The sequence below is a fragment of the Egretta garzetta genome, unplaced genomic scaffold, assembly GCF_000687185.1.
Source record: "Egretta garzetta isolate BGI_Z169 unplaced genomic scaffold, ASM68718v1 scaffold79, whole genome shotgun sequence".
Lineage (NCBI taxonomy): Eukaryota > Metazoa > Chordata > Aves > Pelecaniformes > Ardeidae > Egretta > Egretta garzetta.
Window position 1 is genome coordinate 7,078,825 of NW_009260791.1, and position 17,049 is coordinate 7,095,873.

Genomic DNA, 17,049 nt, shown 5'->3' on the forward strand with positions numbered 1-17,049 from the left:
GGGGAACAATGAGTAGAGCTAGTTTCTGGTTCCACAGCTCAGTAGAGGAGACAAGAGGAGTCTGATATAGAAATATTACATTTGAAGAATTCCCAAGTTCTGCAAGATAGCAGATATGTTCCGGAAGGGAGCAGCTCCAGTTAGTGCAAAGCCAAAGGGCAAGAAGCAGTATTCACTGCGTTGTTGACCAGTGGCATGTAAATTGGGATTATAGTGTAATCAAAACAAGTTATATAGAACTATCATAAAACAGAAACCCTGGATTGTGATTCACCTCCTTTCATTGTACAAAAATGTAAAAAAAAAAAAAAAAAAAAAAAGGTAAAAAAAATGAATGTGCAATTTGTAGAGTACATACCTGTTTTTTGGATAATGTACGTGCCTGGAGAGGGTTACATTCTATCTGTGCATATTTATATGTCTTTCCTTATGAAGATTCAGGAGATTTTCTTCACAAGTAAGAGTTTTATTGTTCTGATGTAAAACATCCTTTTTCTGTGAATGGCCAGGCTTTAACTGAAACTCTGTAGCTGAAGCCTCTTCAGAAGCAGCAACACATCCTCTGGGCTCTTCAGTTCCAGGAGATTTTCCTGTACTATTCTTTCTAGTGCTAAGCTCTGGAGAATTCTTTTCCAAACCTTCAGTTTGCCCAACTGAAATCAGCAAATCATCAGCAGCATTTTTCAAGTTGTTTGATGCACTTTGGTTTTTTGGACTTGGGACCTTTATATCACTGTCATCATCACATAGGAAAGATGAATCCCTACCTTCAGATGAAGTTTTAACTTCTTCTAATGACTCTAGAGTCACTTCACCTACTGGCTCTGGAGATGTTTCAGAAATAGTGCTAGAAATAGGTTGCTGCTGCTCAACTCGTGCTTCAGGAGTACCATTAGAAATTGATTGCTGCTGCTCAACCCGTTCTTCCTCAGGACAGGCTTCAAAAAAGCATTCAATATTTTCCCTCTCATCTGTGAAGTCCAGTGGCACAGGAGTGCTGCTCTTTTCCTCTATGTATTTGATTACCTCTCCACAGTCACTATCATGAGAAGAAAGGGAAAGGTAAGAATAAAAGTCCCCTTTTCTTAGCTGAATGGGTCTGTGAGAGTGTTCTAACACTTTTTCCTTGATCTGTGCTAATGAAGCTGGAGCAGATGACTCACATTCAGGTTGTGACTTACTTTTCAAAGCTGTTGATGCCATGTCTATTATTTCCCTCACAAAATTGTGTACTGAGCCATCTTCCATGTTTCTTTTCTCAAAAGCAGCAGATTCACAGTTACAGCATGAATCAAGACCATTGGCTGAGTCATCACATTCTGCTTCATTGGATTTCAAGGCCGTACAGCAATCAGTAGATTTTTCAGTAATGTCTATTCTATGTTGTTGACCATTAGGTAAGGATGCTTGTAAAGTTGTATCTTGTATGTCTACACAATTAATTTCTGAGGAAGATTCAAGACAAGGCTTTTTAGCAGGAGAGGAAGCAACAGACTGACAATCAGGCTGAAGATGACTTTGGCATTCTTTTGGAGGGTTTCTGGATCCATCTGACAACAGAACAGCCTCCTTGCTATCCATATGTGAATCATCTGAACTGTCTGTAAATGCTTCACAGACACAACATTCATTTTCAGCTTCTTTGACGTCAAGTGATGCATGAGTTTTGGGAGTTGCTGATGTTCTAACAAGACCTTCCTTTTGACTGCCAAGAGTATTTTCAACATTGCCATTCTCCATATCATCCACTAGCTGATCCTTCACAACCTGAGAGATATCTTTCATCAGGTGACTCTTTGTCCCCTTTTCATGATCACGTGGTACATTCTTACTATTGCCATTATTTTCTGGTATTTTCTGTACTGAACCATTCAATAGTGTTTCAATGCTTAATGTATCTGTGGCTTTTGATGTCTCATTACTAACTTTACTGCGTTGAATTTCATCACTGAGGTTACTTTTTCTCTTCTCCCTTGTCAAAGAAAATTTTGGTCTAATCCAAGTTTGGAGTTCATTTTTTATATAATCAAGTCCTGAAATTAAATTGCATTCTTCATAAATATCCTCATCAGTTGCTATACTGGAGTCATCATCTTCATCTTTGATACCTAGCTCTTCCTCAGTTAAGGTAAGGGTGGAACTTGAAAGCAAATCACTGTCATCTTCATCATCAGTACAAGCAGAAGTGCAGGAGACATTAACAATCATGCTGACATTGACATCGCTCTCATCAGCTACAGATCTATTAAGATGTTTTCTAAATGATGCATTTGAATCTGGTATTTTATTTCTGTGCAGTACAATGTCTTCAGAGCAGAGAGATAGATCCTCACTGCTGCTGAGTTCAGTGAGGGAAGCTGCTGAGTCTTCATTGATTGAGGATGCAATATCTAGAGACAGCTGTCCAGTAAAAGACATTTTTTGAGAGCTACTTTGGAGTGTTATATCAGAGATGCTGCGCTTTATCTTTTGATCTAAAGGACTCTGGATATTTTCTAAGCGATTCAAAAGATCTAGTGTCCTTTTGCTGAGCTCTCCAACAGAATCACTGCTTGCACTTATATCTCCTGAGCCATGATGACTAAAAAGATCTTCATTGCTTTTGTAGGAAGTCAGCCAGCTCTCCAAAGAGGTGCTTCGCTGAAGACCGTCTCCACTTTTAAAAATACCTGAGCTGAACAAATCACCTACTACAGACAGAGATTCTAACGAAGAACTACGAGATAAAGTTGAAACCTGTCTTGTATTCTCTGTAACAGTTAATTTTCTTACAGTTTCTGCAGATTTATAGGAATTGGGATCTGAGTCTCCAGGGATGCTTGCCAGAGGATGATCATGAATGAACCCATCCGGTTGTGACTCTCCAGGCTTATGTTCAGACTTACCAGGTATTTTATCAAAACAAAACCCATGAAACAAACTGTCCTCTGTATGTGTTTTTTCAGTTTGTGATTGTTTCATTATCACTGGTAATTTGAATTTGGAGCCTTGAAGATATGAGTAATCATAAAACGTAAACACATCATGTTTTCCTTGCAATTCTTCTAGACAAGCGGGGTTACACATGGTAATACTGTCCAAATCCTCATCATTTTCACTTCCACAACACGCAGAAGGTGCCAACTGGAAATCATCTGAGAGACTAGCATGGTCTTCTTCATCTTGCTTTATTTTTTGTTTTATTACATCAACTATATCATCCACTTGAGTGTCTGCATGCCCAATTTCAGGATTACTCCGAGTGCTTTCAATATCATTTAGCAAAAAAATTTCTGAATTATTTGTAGTTTCTGTATCACATTCACTCACTATCCCACTTTCACTCTCAGAATGCCTGCTTATGTTTCCACTCTGATACATATAGTTATATGGTTTTGTTAGTGTGGTCCCCCCTATTAAGTCTGGCAGGGATTTGGTAGATGAAAATGACGAGTCTTTACTCAGACTTTTGTTTAAAATATTAGACTGTGTTATACTGGAGAGTTTTGATGTTTTTTTCAAAAAAGGCATGTGTTTTTTTTCTGATAATTCAATATTATGAAGACTATAGACCTGATAGACGTGAGGATTTGGAGGGGAAGTAATGCTGGGACAATAAAGAAGACTTCCACGATCACTGATACTTTCGTCTTCATTCACATCATTATCACAACATTCTCCTGAAGCAGGTTTCTGGCTTAGATCATCCTTCTTGAGTTCCTGATCAGGTTCACTTAAGTCTTCATGAATACTGATCAGCTTATTACTTATGTCAGTTTCGTCCCATTCTAGTGCATCTTCACTTGGACCATTTAGATCCATCAAACTGGGATCAATAACGTTCAGAGGCTCCTGTAAAAAAAAAAGGCAAAGATTAAAAATATTTACAGCTGCACTTTAAATGTGTTTCACTGAAATCATATACACAGATTAATGGCAGTAAAGTGCATTTTTGGAACAATGATCACTAATAGGCTTTTAATTTTGTTATGTTTTGTGTACCATTAAAATGATCAATTTAAATGAAACCTATTAAATTCTGCACATTTCTTAGTCAACTAAGGGTTTTTTTTCCCTTATTTGCCGTCAAACTGTAATACAGAAATTTGACTTTCCTTTAATAGAGGTTAATTGTGGTTAGTCATTTTGTATGTAACAAGTTTTAACCATTCTGCAGAATCACATAGGAGGAGTGTGTTAGGGTGTTAGTAAAAACCATGTGATTAACACTTTATTGTGTTGGATATATGAGAATGTCTCTTAGCCTGCTTAAGTTTAAAAGAGTTAAGACACAAAGGATTTATTAGAGGACTTTTGAAATGTTTATAGCACACTTTTGTGTTGCCAGCCTTAAAACAACAGACCTAACGCACTGGAAACCACAAGACTTGAATTTTTATCAGAATTTCTATTTATTCTTTACTTGATGATAAAGGCAGTACTAATGACCAGTAAGACAGACTAATGAATGTTAATATCTTCAGCTATAAGAACAATCAATCAGTCTAACCAAATACTACATGAATTTCAAATATTGTCTGTGCTGACACCTTTCTCTGGGAAAGGGATGATAAATAATTGAGCTAAACTTAGTTTGCTTTTTTCAAGACTTTTGTAACTTTCCAGTAACATTTGCTATTATGACTCAGAACATATAATACCAAGAATTGTTCCTTCTAGGAACACGTATGGGAGAGGAAGAACACCTTGACAACATTTCTCACTCAAATGTGATGTGTCAAGGGGCCAACAGCACGGACTCACCTTAAACCCCTCAAAATAAGACAGAAGTGGTCGCTGATTTTGGGCCTAGTTCTTTGAGCACAAATTAATTTTACTTTATTTTTCTATGTATTGAGAGGCCTCCATTTTAGGGAAGACTTTGCTTATACAATAAGTCGTGCAACAGAACTGTTAACTAATGTAGAATTGTTTAGTTTAAATCATCTTAACAGCTGAACAATGATCACTGTATCCAGAAAAACAAGCACTTTTTCTAAAAAAACTTTCAACTATGATCTCTCACTCTCTTGAGCTTTCTTGGAGCAAGTTTTGTTTTTCAAACACAGCACTGATCACACGCCAACAGCAATCTAAATCACACAAACTTACAAAGTTACAGAAATACAAGGAGATAAAATGAGGCTCTAGTCCAATGACGTGCAGTTGTACACAACTTAGTTACTGACTTAGATTCATCAAGACTCGGCCAAGGTTAATTGTGAAGGGGAAGGCACATATCTCTGACTGCAATTCTCAGCTGGGAACTCTCTTTTTGAAGTAGGAACTAAAGCTGCTCAGCCCTTTTGTGAGAAATTATGGGATGTTCTCCAACAGCTCAATAGTCAGGGCACTGATTTTGGGCATGAGACACTTTGTCAGACTGAGCGTAAGACACATGAACCAGGTTCCCATTCTCTCAGGAGAAGTCCTACCTACACGCTGTTCTGAAAAGAAGCCTGTTTCTCCTGTTTCATTTTGCCTAAAACAATTAAATATTAATTGGGTCATAGATAGACGAGGAAAATTTTATTCTGCAATGTAGTGTTCAGCATTGGTGAGAGCCACAGATAGGTCCAAATCCCTGCTCCAGTGTCTATTTAATTATGGATATAGGTGGCACTGTTTCTGTGCAAGACACAAGGCTATCCCATCCCAGTATGTCCACCAGACCAATGGCTAAAACACTCAGCTAACATTAAGAAGAATTATTTTCTCTAAACTGAGCAAAGTAGCTATCCACCGTTCAAAAAAAAATGATTATTAATATATTTAATAAACCAAGACATTCTCCATGTAAGATGTGCTCATGCTTCAGTGGGCTTGGTTGTAAGGTAGGTCCCTGAGTACTGCAGGTGTGTTAAGATATCTCAAATAATCATGGGCAGAAATATGGGTGCCAAAGAATTTTTTCCTCCTTGGCAGGTTAGGAGGCTTTTGGGATTTTGAGAATCTGTCATAATTAATGTTGAAGGCTAGAGTCTCTGTGGATCTACCTACCCCAAAGCTTTTATGGAGTAAATTTGATAGAGTCCTTTTTCTTTTTTTTCCTCTGTGCGATATTGGCTAGCGGTAGCTTAAATATTAGATTTCCATGAAAACACTAATTTTCTAGACAACTAAGGCTATCAGAGCAGTTCTGTACATTGTGGAGTTCAGAAATCTATATTTGGATTTGCCAGTTTTCCATGTTTTCGTAATGGCTCCTGGTTGGTACTTAGTTGGACCCAGTTTCTCACCTGTAGCTGACCCTTAACCAACCTGCAGGTAAAAACTGATCCAAGAGAATGACAATAATTAAATTAACTTAGTTTGAAAACCTGTTAAATTAAACAAGAAATCAGCTACAATTGCTCATTTTCTCTGTGGCATGCTTTACGACTCTGTCATACTTAGCACTAGGAAGACATTGCTGTGAAAAGCTTCCTAAACCGCACAATTTTACTGTTTTAAGCTTCTGCCAGCTGCAAAAAGAAATTCCCGAAGGCAGGAAATCAGCAGCAGGTTCCAAGGATTTTATGTTCCATAGAATCTGATTTTGTTTCTCAAAACCAAAACATTTGGTCCTTATTGGTCAGGAAGATAACCTTCCCCCTATAAATCAGCGCTTGGCTGCCTTGTTTGTTCTGCAAGTCAGATGGACTAAAACAATAAAACATGTAGAGTTGTGACCTCAGCTCATTCATCTTCACTGAGTGCTCCTTACTTCAAAGCCTATTTTTTATTCTTCAAATGCACATGCTTTTCTGAGACCTGATATGTACTCAGAAGTTTTGGAGGCATAGCTATGACGGTAAGGGATTTGATCATATTTTTTTTCTTCTGATTGTCACAGCTGTAATTCCAAAGGCCCTTATGTAGATATGATCATTTTACCAGCATAGCTTTCTCTGTCCAAGGAACTGACTGAATTGATATTAGTGAATTAGTACTGTTCTTATAAGCATCATCTCCTTTGAAGAAACCTACCAGTACAACTTCAGTGGTTATCAGCTACATTGGCAGCCCTTACCAAGAACAGACAAAGTAGATCTCAATGGTCACATGGTTCATAGTAAAAGAAGGCAAATAGTTTTGACCAAGCAAGTAAAAACTAACAATGCAATAAGAACGAAAAGATGTGCAATATTATGCATATTCCTATTTTAAAAATATTACAACTAGATAAACAACACTTAGGAAGCATTTACTGTTGCACGAAAAGTTTCTAACTAAGCCAAGAATCAATTAAATTACAGTCTCAGAAGAGTGAAAGGTTGAATTCATTCGAATGTATTTGCAAGTCCTACTTTAAGGAATTTGGCTATTCATAGTTTGAACCCTGAACTATTTTGCTCAGGACAGTGTTCCCATTTCAGCGGGATAACTCATGTGATCAAAGTTAGGTGTGCACTTAAACGCTTGTAGGGTTGTTGTTTAATGGTTAAACAGTTAATCTGCTAAAAATCTTAATGGGAAGAAATAAGATTATTAAGAGAAATAAGGACATTTTCTCAACCCCAGTGCTCTTTAAGGAAAAACCTCAGAAATGCATTTTTTCATTTGTTTCCTTTACTAAAACACAGATAGTTTTGCTTTTTCTGCAGCAAATTTTATTAAACAATGATTCTCTGTTTCGGCTTCATTTGCATGTACTACTCCAGTGCAGATACTTTGTGTTGGTGAAACAGGCCTGTAATGTAACCCCTACGTACCATTATATTTTTTTAAAGGAATTAACATGAAAAAAAGAGCTTTTACAATAATAAATACAAACTCTGTTCCTCCCTCCCCTGCAACATATCCTTCAGTTGCTGTGGACAAATTATCCAAATTCAACTGCACTTAGGGGCCAGGGGAAAAAGAAAAAGAAAGAAAACCATCCCCCATCTCCAGGAATGTGTGCACATTCAAGGAAGACAAACATGATTTTGTCTTTTGAAAAATGCAAGCATGCCAAGTACTTCTGCTGCGGGAAATAGTCATGTGTACAGTACCCACTTCACCTCTGCTTCACATAAGTTCATTTTCTAAATGGGGTTCCCTATACGACAGCCAACAAGAAAACTGTCCCCATTTCCCAACACCAATGTTTTAATATGCATAAGCATATGCATAATATTCCATGTGCATAATACTGAAGTGACCTGCACATTACAATATGGTCTCAAAATAGAATCACAGAATAATAGAATCATAGAATAGAATGGTTGGAAGGGACCTTTAGAGGTCATCTAGCCCAACCCCCCTGCAGTGAGCAGGGACACCGCTAACTAGATCAGGTTGCTCAGAGCCCCATCCAACCTGGCCTTGAATGTTTCCAGGGATGAAGCCTCCGCTACCTCTCTGGGCAACCCCTCCCAGTGTTTCACCACCCTCACTGTAAAAAAATTTCTTCCTTATATCCAGCCTAAACCTATCCTCCTTTAGTTTAAAACCATTATCCCTTGTCCTGTCACAGCTGGCCTTGCTAAAAAGATTGTTCCCATCTTTCCTATAGGCTCCTTTTAAGTACTGAATGCCACAATAAGGTCTCTCCACAGCCTTCTCTTCTCCAGGCTGAACAGCCCCAACTCTCTCAGCCTGTCCTCATAGGAGAGGTGCTCCAGCCCTCGGATTGTTTTTGTGGCCCTATACATGGAAGCAGTACGTTTTATCACAGATCACTAGACAAACTGATCATGAGCACACATATTTGTTATAATTGCAGTTAAAAGAAGAAGGTACATGTTTATTCCCTGAGAAAGTAAGATCCAAAACTGTGGTTCATACTTTCTCTTGTGTCATCCGCACATGCAGAACTTGTGCTTTTCTGTTAGGCGTTATGGATGCTTACAGATATTGCCAGGGTCCTACATGAGGGGTTGTACGTACAGATTCCTGTACTACAGGAAGGACGCTGACTTCACCTCTGCTCTCTGCAGTCACAGGTGTCACCTGCAAGAGTCTCAGTGCAGGCTGGGTCTGATGGGAACAGCTGAGGTTCCACCATTGCTCAGGTACCTGTGTTTATGACAATGCTTGAAGTTCTCTGATAATGCTCAGAAATAAAAGGCTAGAGGGTACGGCTGTCATATTCAGGTTTTAAAACTGATAATTTTCTTTATCATTGTATTGGGTTTGTGGGCACATCTTCTAATAACTGCAGTGGCATATTTAGAGGATGCCCAGCTGAAAACTATTAGACCCTACCAGTAGTAGAAGTGTAATAAAAAGTCAGAAAAATTGGCCATTCTCTAACCATTCTTCTGCTATTTAAATGTCACTTGATGATGCTAGGTAACCCTCAGGGGTCAGTCATGCCTGCACATGAATCCTATGAGGGTCTTCTAACTTTCTTGGTAAGCTGCCTGCAGTACCAGATTGCCAAAAGAAAGTGAAAGGCTCCAGCCCCTCCACCATACACCACTTAGTGCGGACAAACCAGGCTGGAATAGAAGGTGAGCCATGTCAGCAGAAGGCCTGCAGGAACTAACTTCTATCACAGATCAAGGCAGAAGCAGGGACTCGACATGGTTAGTCCCTGCACCGTGCCCAGGGTATCACTGCTAACCCGTTACCCATTTTCCAGCCTCTGTGGAAGCAGCAGCTTCCTTTTTTGCCACCATATCCTCATATGGCTTTCTAACATCTCTGGTTCTCATTTGCTGAAGAAGCCCTTTAAATGTTACTAGAGAGCAGAAGAACATCTATAACATTTTTATATCGAATCATATTGTCATCCAAATAGGTTTACAACCCCAGACCTATATTCCAAGTTGTGTATTTGGGCTTTTTTTTTTGCTTTTTTTGTGATGAGAAAACCTGTCTACATGGCATATTTTACTGACTGTTGGTTTTGCTGCTTTGTAGTTTTCTTTTCATCTGTCAAGAGGTTACATGACAGGATTTTTCACCCTTGAATGTCATTTCAGTCTCACCTTTACTTCAGAGGAATATATGATTTTCTTTGTGCAAGAATCCAACACAAGCTTTTTATGGAACTCTTAGAAAAACATTCCTAACTTTACCCAAACCTAAAATTTTGCCATACACACCTAGTTCAGAAAAGAGAAAATCCTGGCATTCTACCTCAGATACATGCCCATGCAAGTTGGTGGGAGTTCATCCTTGCCAAGACTCATAATTTGACCCAATCCGAAGATCAGTCTTAATGGTCAAGACAAAAAAAATCCACCAAAACCAGGAAATCTGCAGAACTGGCCATGCTTAAATAGGTTTAACTATTGTGTGTCTATACTGCAGAACTTCAGCACAATTTTTCACTGGTATGCCCGCCCGTATTGATAGCAAATCAGTTGCATTCCGCATTCAGATGCTCATGAACAAAGTTGTACTAGCAAAGCTATGGTGACATAATAAAATCACTATTGTTTTGTCTTTGTACTAGCTAAGAAGTCTGCATATCAGTTAAGAATACTTTGAATTTAGTATCATTTACATTGGAACCAGTACTCCTTTAATGGTGTACTCTCAGTTAAACTGGAACAACTCAGTGGACGCTATAAATGGACTCAGTAGACACAATAGCCATCTCCAACCTACAACAGGCACATCAGGACACCTGGAATCACAGACTTTTTAAGAGCTTTGTTTCAGCAGAAATGAGTGTTTGTGAGAAACACTAAAGAGTGAGAATCACCATAGAAACAGATAGATATAAGGTACAAAAGAATAAGACATAAGCCCTTGGGAGCTTGACCTTAGGAGAAACCTAGAAAGAAAGTTTTCTCACTGAGAGCTGGAGGAGAGAGGCTTGAATTTCTAAATAAAAATTCTTCCCGTATACTGGAAAGGGAGACTTTATCTATTATTTATGAATAACAGGACTGCATGAAGAATATCTGGCTCTATCATCAGTTTCTCCTCCTCATGAAGCAGTTGAGAGACTACCAAATTTAGCCTAATTCTTGTTATCAAAGAGAACGGCCTCTTTTTTCCCCCTATTTAAATTTTCAACACAATTTCTTTGCAATCTCAGTTCAGGCACTTCCTGAAGTCATTGATTCACCATCTGTAAATTTGGGATATTGACTAGAGGGGAGTCAATAAGCAAGTATTGTGAAGTCAAAGGCTAGAGGAATGCTGCATATTATAACTACTTGCACAGTCTGCCTACCTATGGATTTCCAAGTGTTAAGTTAAACACCACGGCTGTCAATAAGTGGCAGAGAGTTCTCCTGGTGATGAATCAAAATTACAATGGTAAGCACCTTGAGGCTACAACAATATAACTGCTCCTTGCCATTACACAGCTTATATCTAAGAAGAGCTGCTTTTCAAATGTTGCAAAATAGAAACACTGGCCTTATCTCCAAGTATAAGAGGTCCCTGGGCAGAGTTCTTTTGCTAAGAACATCTCATCCTTGAACTTCCAGATTTTTTTTCTTGTCTCCGTCTCTGATAAGTGTTTGTTTATAGTTTTCTCTGTACATAATAGATGCCAAAACAGCCCTGGAGCCAGCTGGAAAAAAAGGCTTGGAATTTACAGTCTAACCTAGCGTGTCAAATAGATCCTCTGCAATGTCTCAAGTACCAGTGTTATATGCACATTTTGGTTTGGTCACTTGAGAAATGACTTAATACAAGCAGACATTGTAGAAATTCACTTAGAAGAAGACAAAGTAACGGAGTACAAAATCACAATGGGAGTACCTCAATACTACAAACCCACTATTGCCATTGTTCAACTTTCTTCTATTACAGGAGAGTTTATTTTAAATGCTACACAGTTTAAACTTGGGCCAAATCGGAACATAAACAGAAGATTTAAGTCTACCCACAACAGCTATTTTCAGTACTGGTGAGGCACAAAAAGCCCAATAAGTACTAAGAGTTTACAAAGTGGTGTAATAACTGAGGGGCACAGGGCTACTAGTATTAACATTATTAGTGTAAGTGTTGTTAATGTATAACTTTCAAGCATAGAGCTCGAAGTGTTTTATGTAGCAGCTCAGGTCTGTACTGCAACAGAATGTTTGACATGCATCTTTTGTGTAACGCTTAGAGATTTTGGAACAGTTTATGGTATTTGGTTTTACACCGAAGCAATATTCCTGCCCCCTTTTAAAAATAAAAAAGGATTTTTAAAATAAAGCATCTTTCTGCCTTGTTCAGTAAACCTGCTGGATGAGCTGCGGCTCCATAAAGTTTAGGAACTCATTCATTATGTTGGTAGATCAGACGCTGCATTTATTCACACCGTGCATCTCTAAGACCTAGCTTTCATTAGAGCTGTGGGGAGGCCCAGTCTTTATCCCTTCACTCGAGAAGGTGAAGCTCAAGAAGATAATTAACCATGAAACAATGAGGAGGCTTGCTGGGTAAGCACTAGTGTGAAAACAGTTACTCCTCACAAAAGAGGGGAAATTAGCTGGCTGGGTAAAAAAGGAAGTGTCAGACTAGAAGACTGAAAGGACTGCCAGCATAAGTAGATAGCTCTATGCATCATTAATGCAATTTTTTTAACACTCAAACTTCACCGCTTTCTAAATTTAAATGCATTTAAATGCTATGTGTTAGGGGAGATTAATATGCCATTTTAAAATAATTTCTCTTAAACTTTCCATTTTCACGTTTCGCTGGTTTTAGTCACCCTTCCCGTGTATGAAAAAATCACTGCCTCTGAGCATTGTATTCTTGTTTACAAAGCCAATGTAAACAGAGCGTTCTAAAAAGATTCAGTTCGTTCATCGTATTTTACAAGCCCATTATTTTACATTAATACAGATATTTTCATGAACAAAAGTTCGTTTTGATTTTACTGTTTTGCAGCGTAAAGACTTATGATGTGTGTTTCCTTTCAAAACTTCCTTCTACTCGAACAGTGTTCCCTGAAGCAGCCACATTTTTGGCAGAAATTCAGTTATATGCTATGCCAAAAGAAATAGAATAAACAAACACTGCTTAATGCAGCTGGCTAGGTAATTTACATATTACTGCGCACCAAACAGGAAGACCTGAATATGGATTAGAGTTACAACGATGACACAAATGTCTTATATGTAAGAAGAAATGAAATTCAGATCATCATTGCTAACAATTTACATTTTATTATTTAATGTGTACTATAGTACCTCTGACATATAAATGTATGTACATATTTAAATATTAAGTAGATGTATGCATTATATTTTCTGTAGATTTTACAGAAACATGTGCTAAAAATAGCTTAAAAAATGTTAAGTAGGTACATTTTTCAAAGTTTTCTTCTGGTGAAAGCAGACTACCTAAATGACCACATCCCAGTCTTTGGAAATAGTGAAAAAACCAGATACAATGAAAACCCTTTAGCCATTCCTTAAAACTTCTTTGCTATACATAAAACCACAGTATAGGTAGGCCTTCGGATCTGCAAGTTCATGTGCTTTCAAAAACATCTGTCATTTCGGGTGAGATGAACAGACCATTCAGCTGAGTCCATCTCCTGCAGTGACCAGTAGTGAATGTTTATGGAAAAGTTAAAAAAATCCTCAAACACATAGAATGGTATAGCAGCTGCCATCCCAAATTTGAGAAGCTAGTCTGAGGGGACTTTCAGAGTTGGAATTTAATAAGCATTAATTGATGTCTCCTCCATTAATTTGTCTAATTGCTTACTGAACTCATTTGTATTTTTGCTATCCACAACATCCTGTAGGAACAAGTTTCAGTTTTATTATGCGCTGCATAAAAATACTATTCCCTTTTGATTCTTTTAATTCTCCTGCCTGATAAATTCATTGGGTACCTTTTACTTTGTGTGTTACGAAAATGAGTGAATAATTGTACCTTATTTATTTTCATGCATTTTTAAATAGTCTTTTATTGTATTCCTGTCTGCTTACAGCTGATGCAGCTCCTAGAACATCCTATAATATTGAACAATGAAACACTGATTATGCATATATTTACTGAAGATCCTGCAAATACATTTCCATAATGGCTGAAGGATTGGGACCCCATCATCCAACATGGAAGACCCTTGTAAGATGGAAATAACTGCTGCACAAGCTGTTAGAAAATAAGGTTTCTTCCTCTCTTTCTAAAAATTATTTTGTTTGAGAACTCTTGAAACAAAATATCAGAAAATTAGCTTCAATTACACTCATATCCCATTCCTTGCAGAACTGGGGTCATTAGAGATGCAGTGCAACAAGTCATTAAAGTAATTAAAAAATCACAAGTTTGTGACTTTTGTATTTCCCTTAACTCTAATTTTTTAAACAATGCTGGCCTGAGTCATGATCTTATGATTAGTGGATATTAGGCATCTGAATAAAACCCTGACTTCATCCCGTAATCTGAACACAATGCACTGCAATGAGAGTCGCTATCTGCTGAGCACTTGTAAATATCTGGCCCTATACTTAAGTGCCTAAATAGGAGGTGAGTTCTTTTGAAATAAGACTTCTGTCCTTGAAAATAAAAACCTAGCCGTTTTTTCTCTTTCTTTTTTAATGCATTATTTTTGTCATTTAAATGGTGTTTGACCCTTCTTCCAGCATCTGCATCCATTGGAAACATCAGATTTCCAATTTCTGAATATTACATATTTTCCTACTAAAACTGATTATTCCTGAGAATTCACTTGAAGATTTTACGCATCCTACAGTTCTAATGAACACTTCAGGAACAGGGAATGTCTTTTTATCAAAGCTGTGGAAAGTCCTTTACTCACACTGTTCTGACCATTATTTAGTTTGCAGCAGAGAATCAAAAACAAATAGATTGACAGATGGTCGGTAGAATATACGCCACCATGCTATAAAGACCAAAACCTGCTACTGTGACGTTGACTTTTCCCATTATAAAGTTAGCTCACATTTCTAGATTTTATAAGACTGAATTCTGCTGTCCCTGAACCTGATTTTTTGTAATTACTTGCTGAATATTTATTTTAAAGAATCGTGGCACGTCAGTTTACTAATATTGTAGTTATCTACAAATGCAAAGAAATTAAGAATGTTAGGTACACCAGCAATGAGGGTCAAATGCTATTACCCGTGAGACAGTGTTTTCATGATCATATGCTAAATTAGAGAGCCATGTGATAAACTGGCACTTTTGAAGGCCTCGCTGGCACTCGAAATCTCTCAAGGGTTTGTAAACAGCAATCACTTAAAAAAATCAGATCAGCAGAGAAGTATTACCAACTTTCTACCACCTCTGAAATTCCCTCCCCCAACTCCAAAGCAGCGCCGGTCTGAAACACAGAGTGCCAGTAGACAGCTGAGAAACAGAAGTATCTTCCGGCTGCATGGATGAACACAGAAGCTTTGTATATCCCCAAAAGAAAAGATTTCCAGCTTCTCACTGGGTAACACGGCACCACCGACCAGCCTTGAAAGTTCCTGAGATACAACAGTTTAAGCAACTTTAAAATATGTCAATTTTCCCTCTCTCTGAATTTATACATTTGAACAGATTAAAACTGCATTAACCAGAAAAGGAATATAAAAGAAATCCAAAGAAGTAATCCTTTTTAAACATAAATAAATATAGATGTATATAAAAAAATTTGTGGTGCTGAGCCAATCAGTTTATGTCTTTCTTCCCCTAATATAATAGAGCATAATAGAGAAAAAAAAATTCGAAGTATTGGAGACTTAAAGAGAAGACTTGTCAGTCACTGAAACAGACTGCTTACAGGATACTACTAAAAACCATTAGTACAGACAGGGTATTTTATACCCAATTCAGACACTATTGTTTGAGATCTTTATAACACCAGGAGCCTACTCCTGTAACACTGTGGTCATGATATTTTCTGCCTTGAATACCTGAAGTCAGTTTGTCACTGCGGTATGAGCTGTGGACAGCAGTTATGCATGATCAAACAACCATGTTTGGTGTAAAACTAATACTGGGAAAGTTATACTTTATTTATTTTGCTTTTGTAGCCCTTTTGTTTAAAACCATGGTCAGTCATTATGAAGCATTCCCAGTCTCATAAAGAACCCTGTCTTCTAAAAAAGCAAGTAAATTTCAAATACTGCACAGAAATGTGTGCTTTGTCAAGGAAACAAAAAAATCAAAGGAGGCTTGCAGTAATTAAGTATTGCAGCAATTGATTTTCTCATTAAAATAACTCTTTACTTTTAATGCAATTTCATTTATCTTCCTCTGTTCACGCCACCAACAAAAAAGTAACTTTCACCTCTCATGTTACAAAGTTTGTTGGGTACCCCGGAGAGGGCAAAGAAACGAGATGTGCCTGCAGAATTAACGGGGAGTCACAGAAGAGGAACATGCATCTCAAAAGAAGAATATTCACTCCACTGGAGGAGAAGGGTGATTGAAATCTGCTACTGGAGGACTGTGGGTGAACAAGCTACAAGAAATGTTCCTGTAGGTTTCATTATACTGGAAACTACAAATTCATATGTAATCAACACCATCAACATCAAGAGAAGTGTGGCCAGCAGGTCGAGGGACGTGATTCTGCCCCTCTACGCTGCTCTGGTGAGGCCTCACCTGGAGTACTGCGTCCAGCTCTGGAGCCCTCAGCACAAGAAGGACATGGAAGTGTTAGAGCGAGTCCAGAGGAGGGCTACAAAAATGATCTGAGGGCTGGAGCACCTCTCCTATGAGGACAGGCTGAGGGAGTTGGGCTTGTTCAGCCTGGAGAAGAGAAGGCTGCGGGGAGACCTGATTGCAGCATTCAGTACTTAAAGGGGGCCTATAGGAAAGATGGGGAAAACTAAAAACCAGGGTAGGTTTAGACTGGATATAAGGGAGAAATTCTTTACAGTGAGGGTAGTGAAACATTGGAACGGGTTGCCCAGAGAGGTAGTAGAGGCCCCATTCCTGGAAACATTCAAGGCCAGGTTGGACGGGGCTCTGAGCAACCTGATCTAGTTAGCGGTGTCCCTGCTCACTGCAGGGGGGTTGGACTAGATGACCTCTAGGGGTCCCTTCCAACCCAAAACATTCTATGATTCTATAACACGAGCAGGAAATGTTTTATGTCTGGAAATTTCAGTGCAGAGAAAAGGACTGAAAGAGAAAGAATACTGAAGTACTCTTTCTGCTCCAGGTGGTTCACCTTATGGGGCGCTGAAGGAAGCTCCACAGAAAAGCCTATTCCCAGCATTCTCCTTACTGAAACTG

General features: G+C 38.3%; 1 protein-coding gene across 1 annotated transcript in view; it reads right to left on the reverse strand.

Moving 5' to 3' along the window:
- Positions 1–399: 399 nt before the first annotated feature.
- Positions 400–17,049, reverse strand: part of AKAP6 (A-kinase anchoring protein 6) — a 227,249-nt gene continuing 210,599 nt past the window's right edge. Inside the window, exon 12 of the mRNA XM_035902044.1 lies at positions 400–3,831. Coding sequence (XP_035757937.1) covers positions 400–3,831 — 3,432 coding nt within the window. The remainder of the gene's footprint in view (positions 3,832–17,049) is intronic.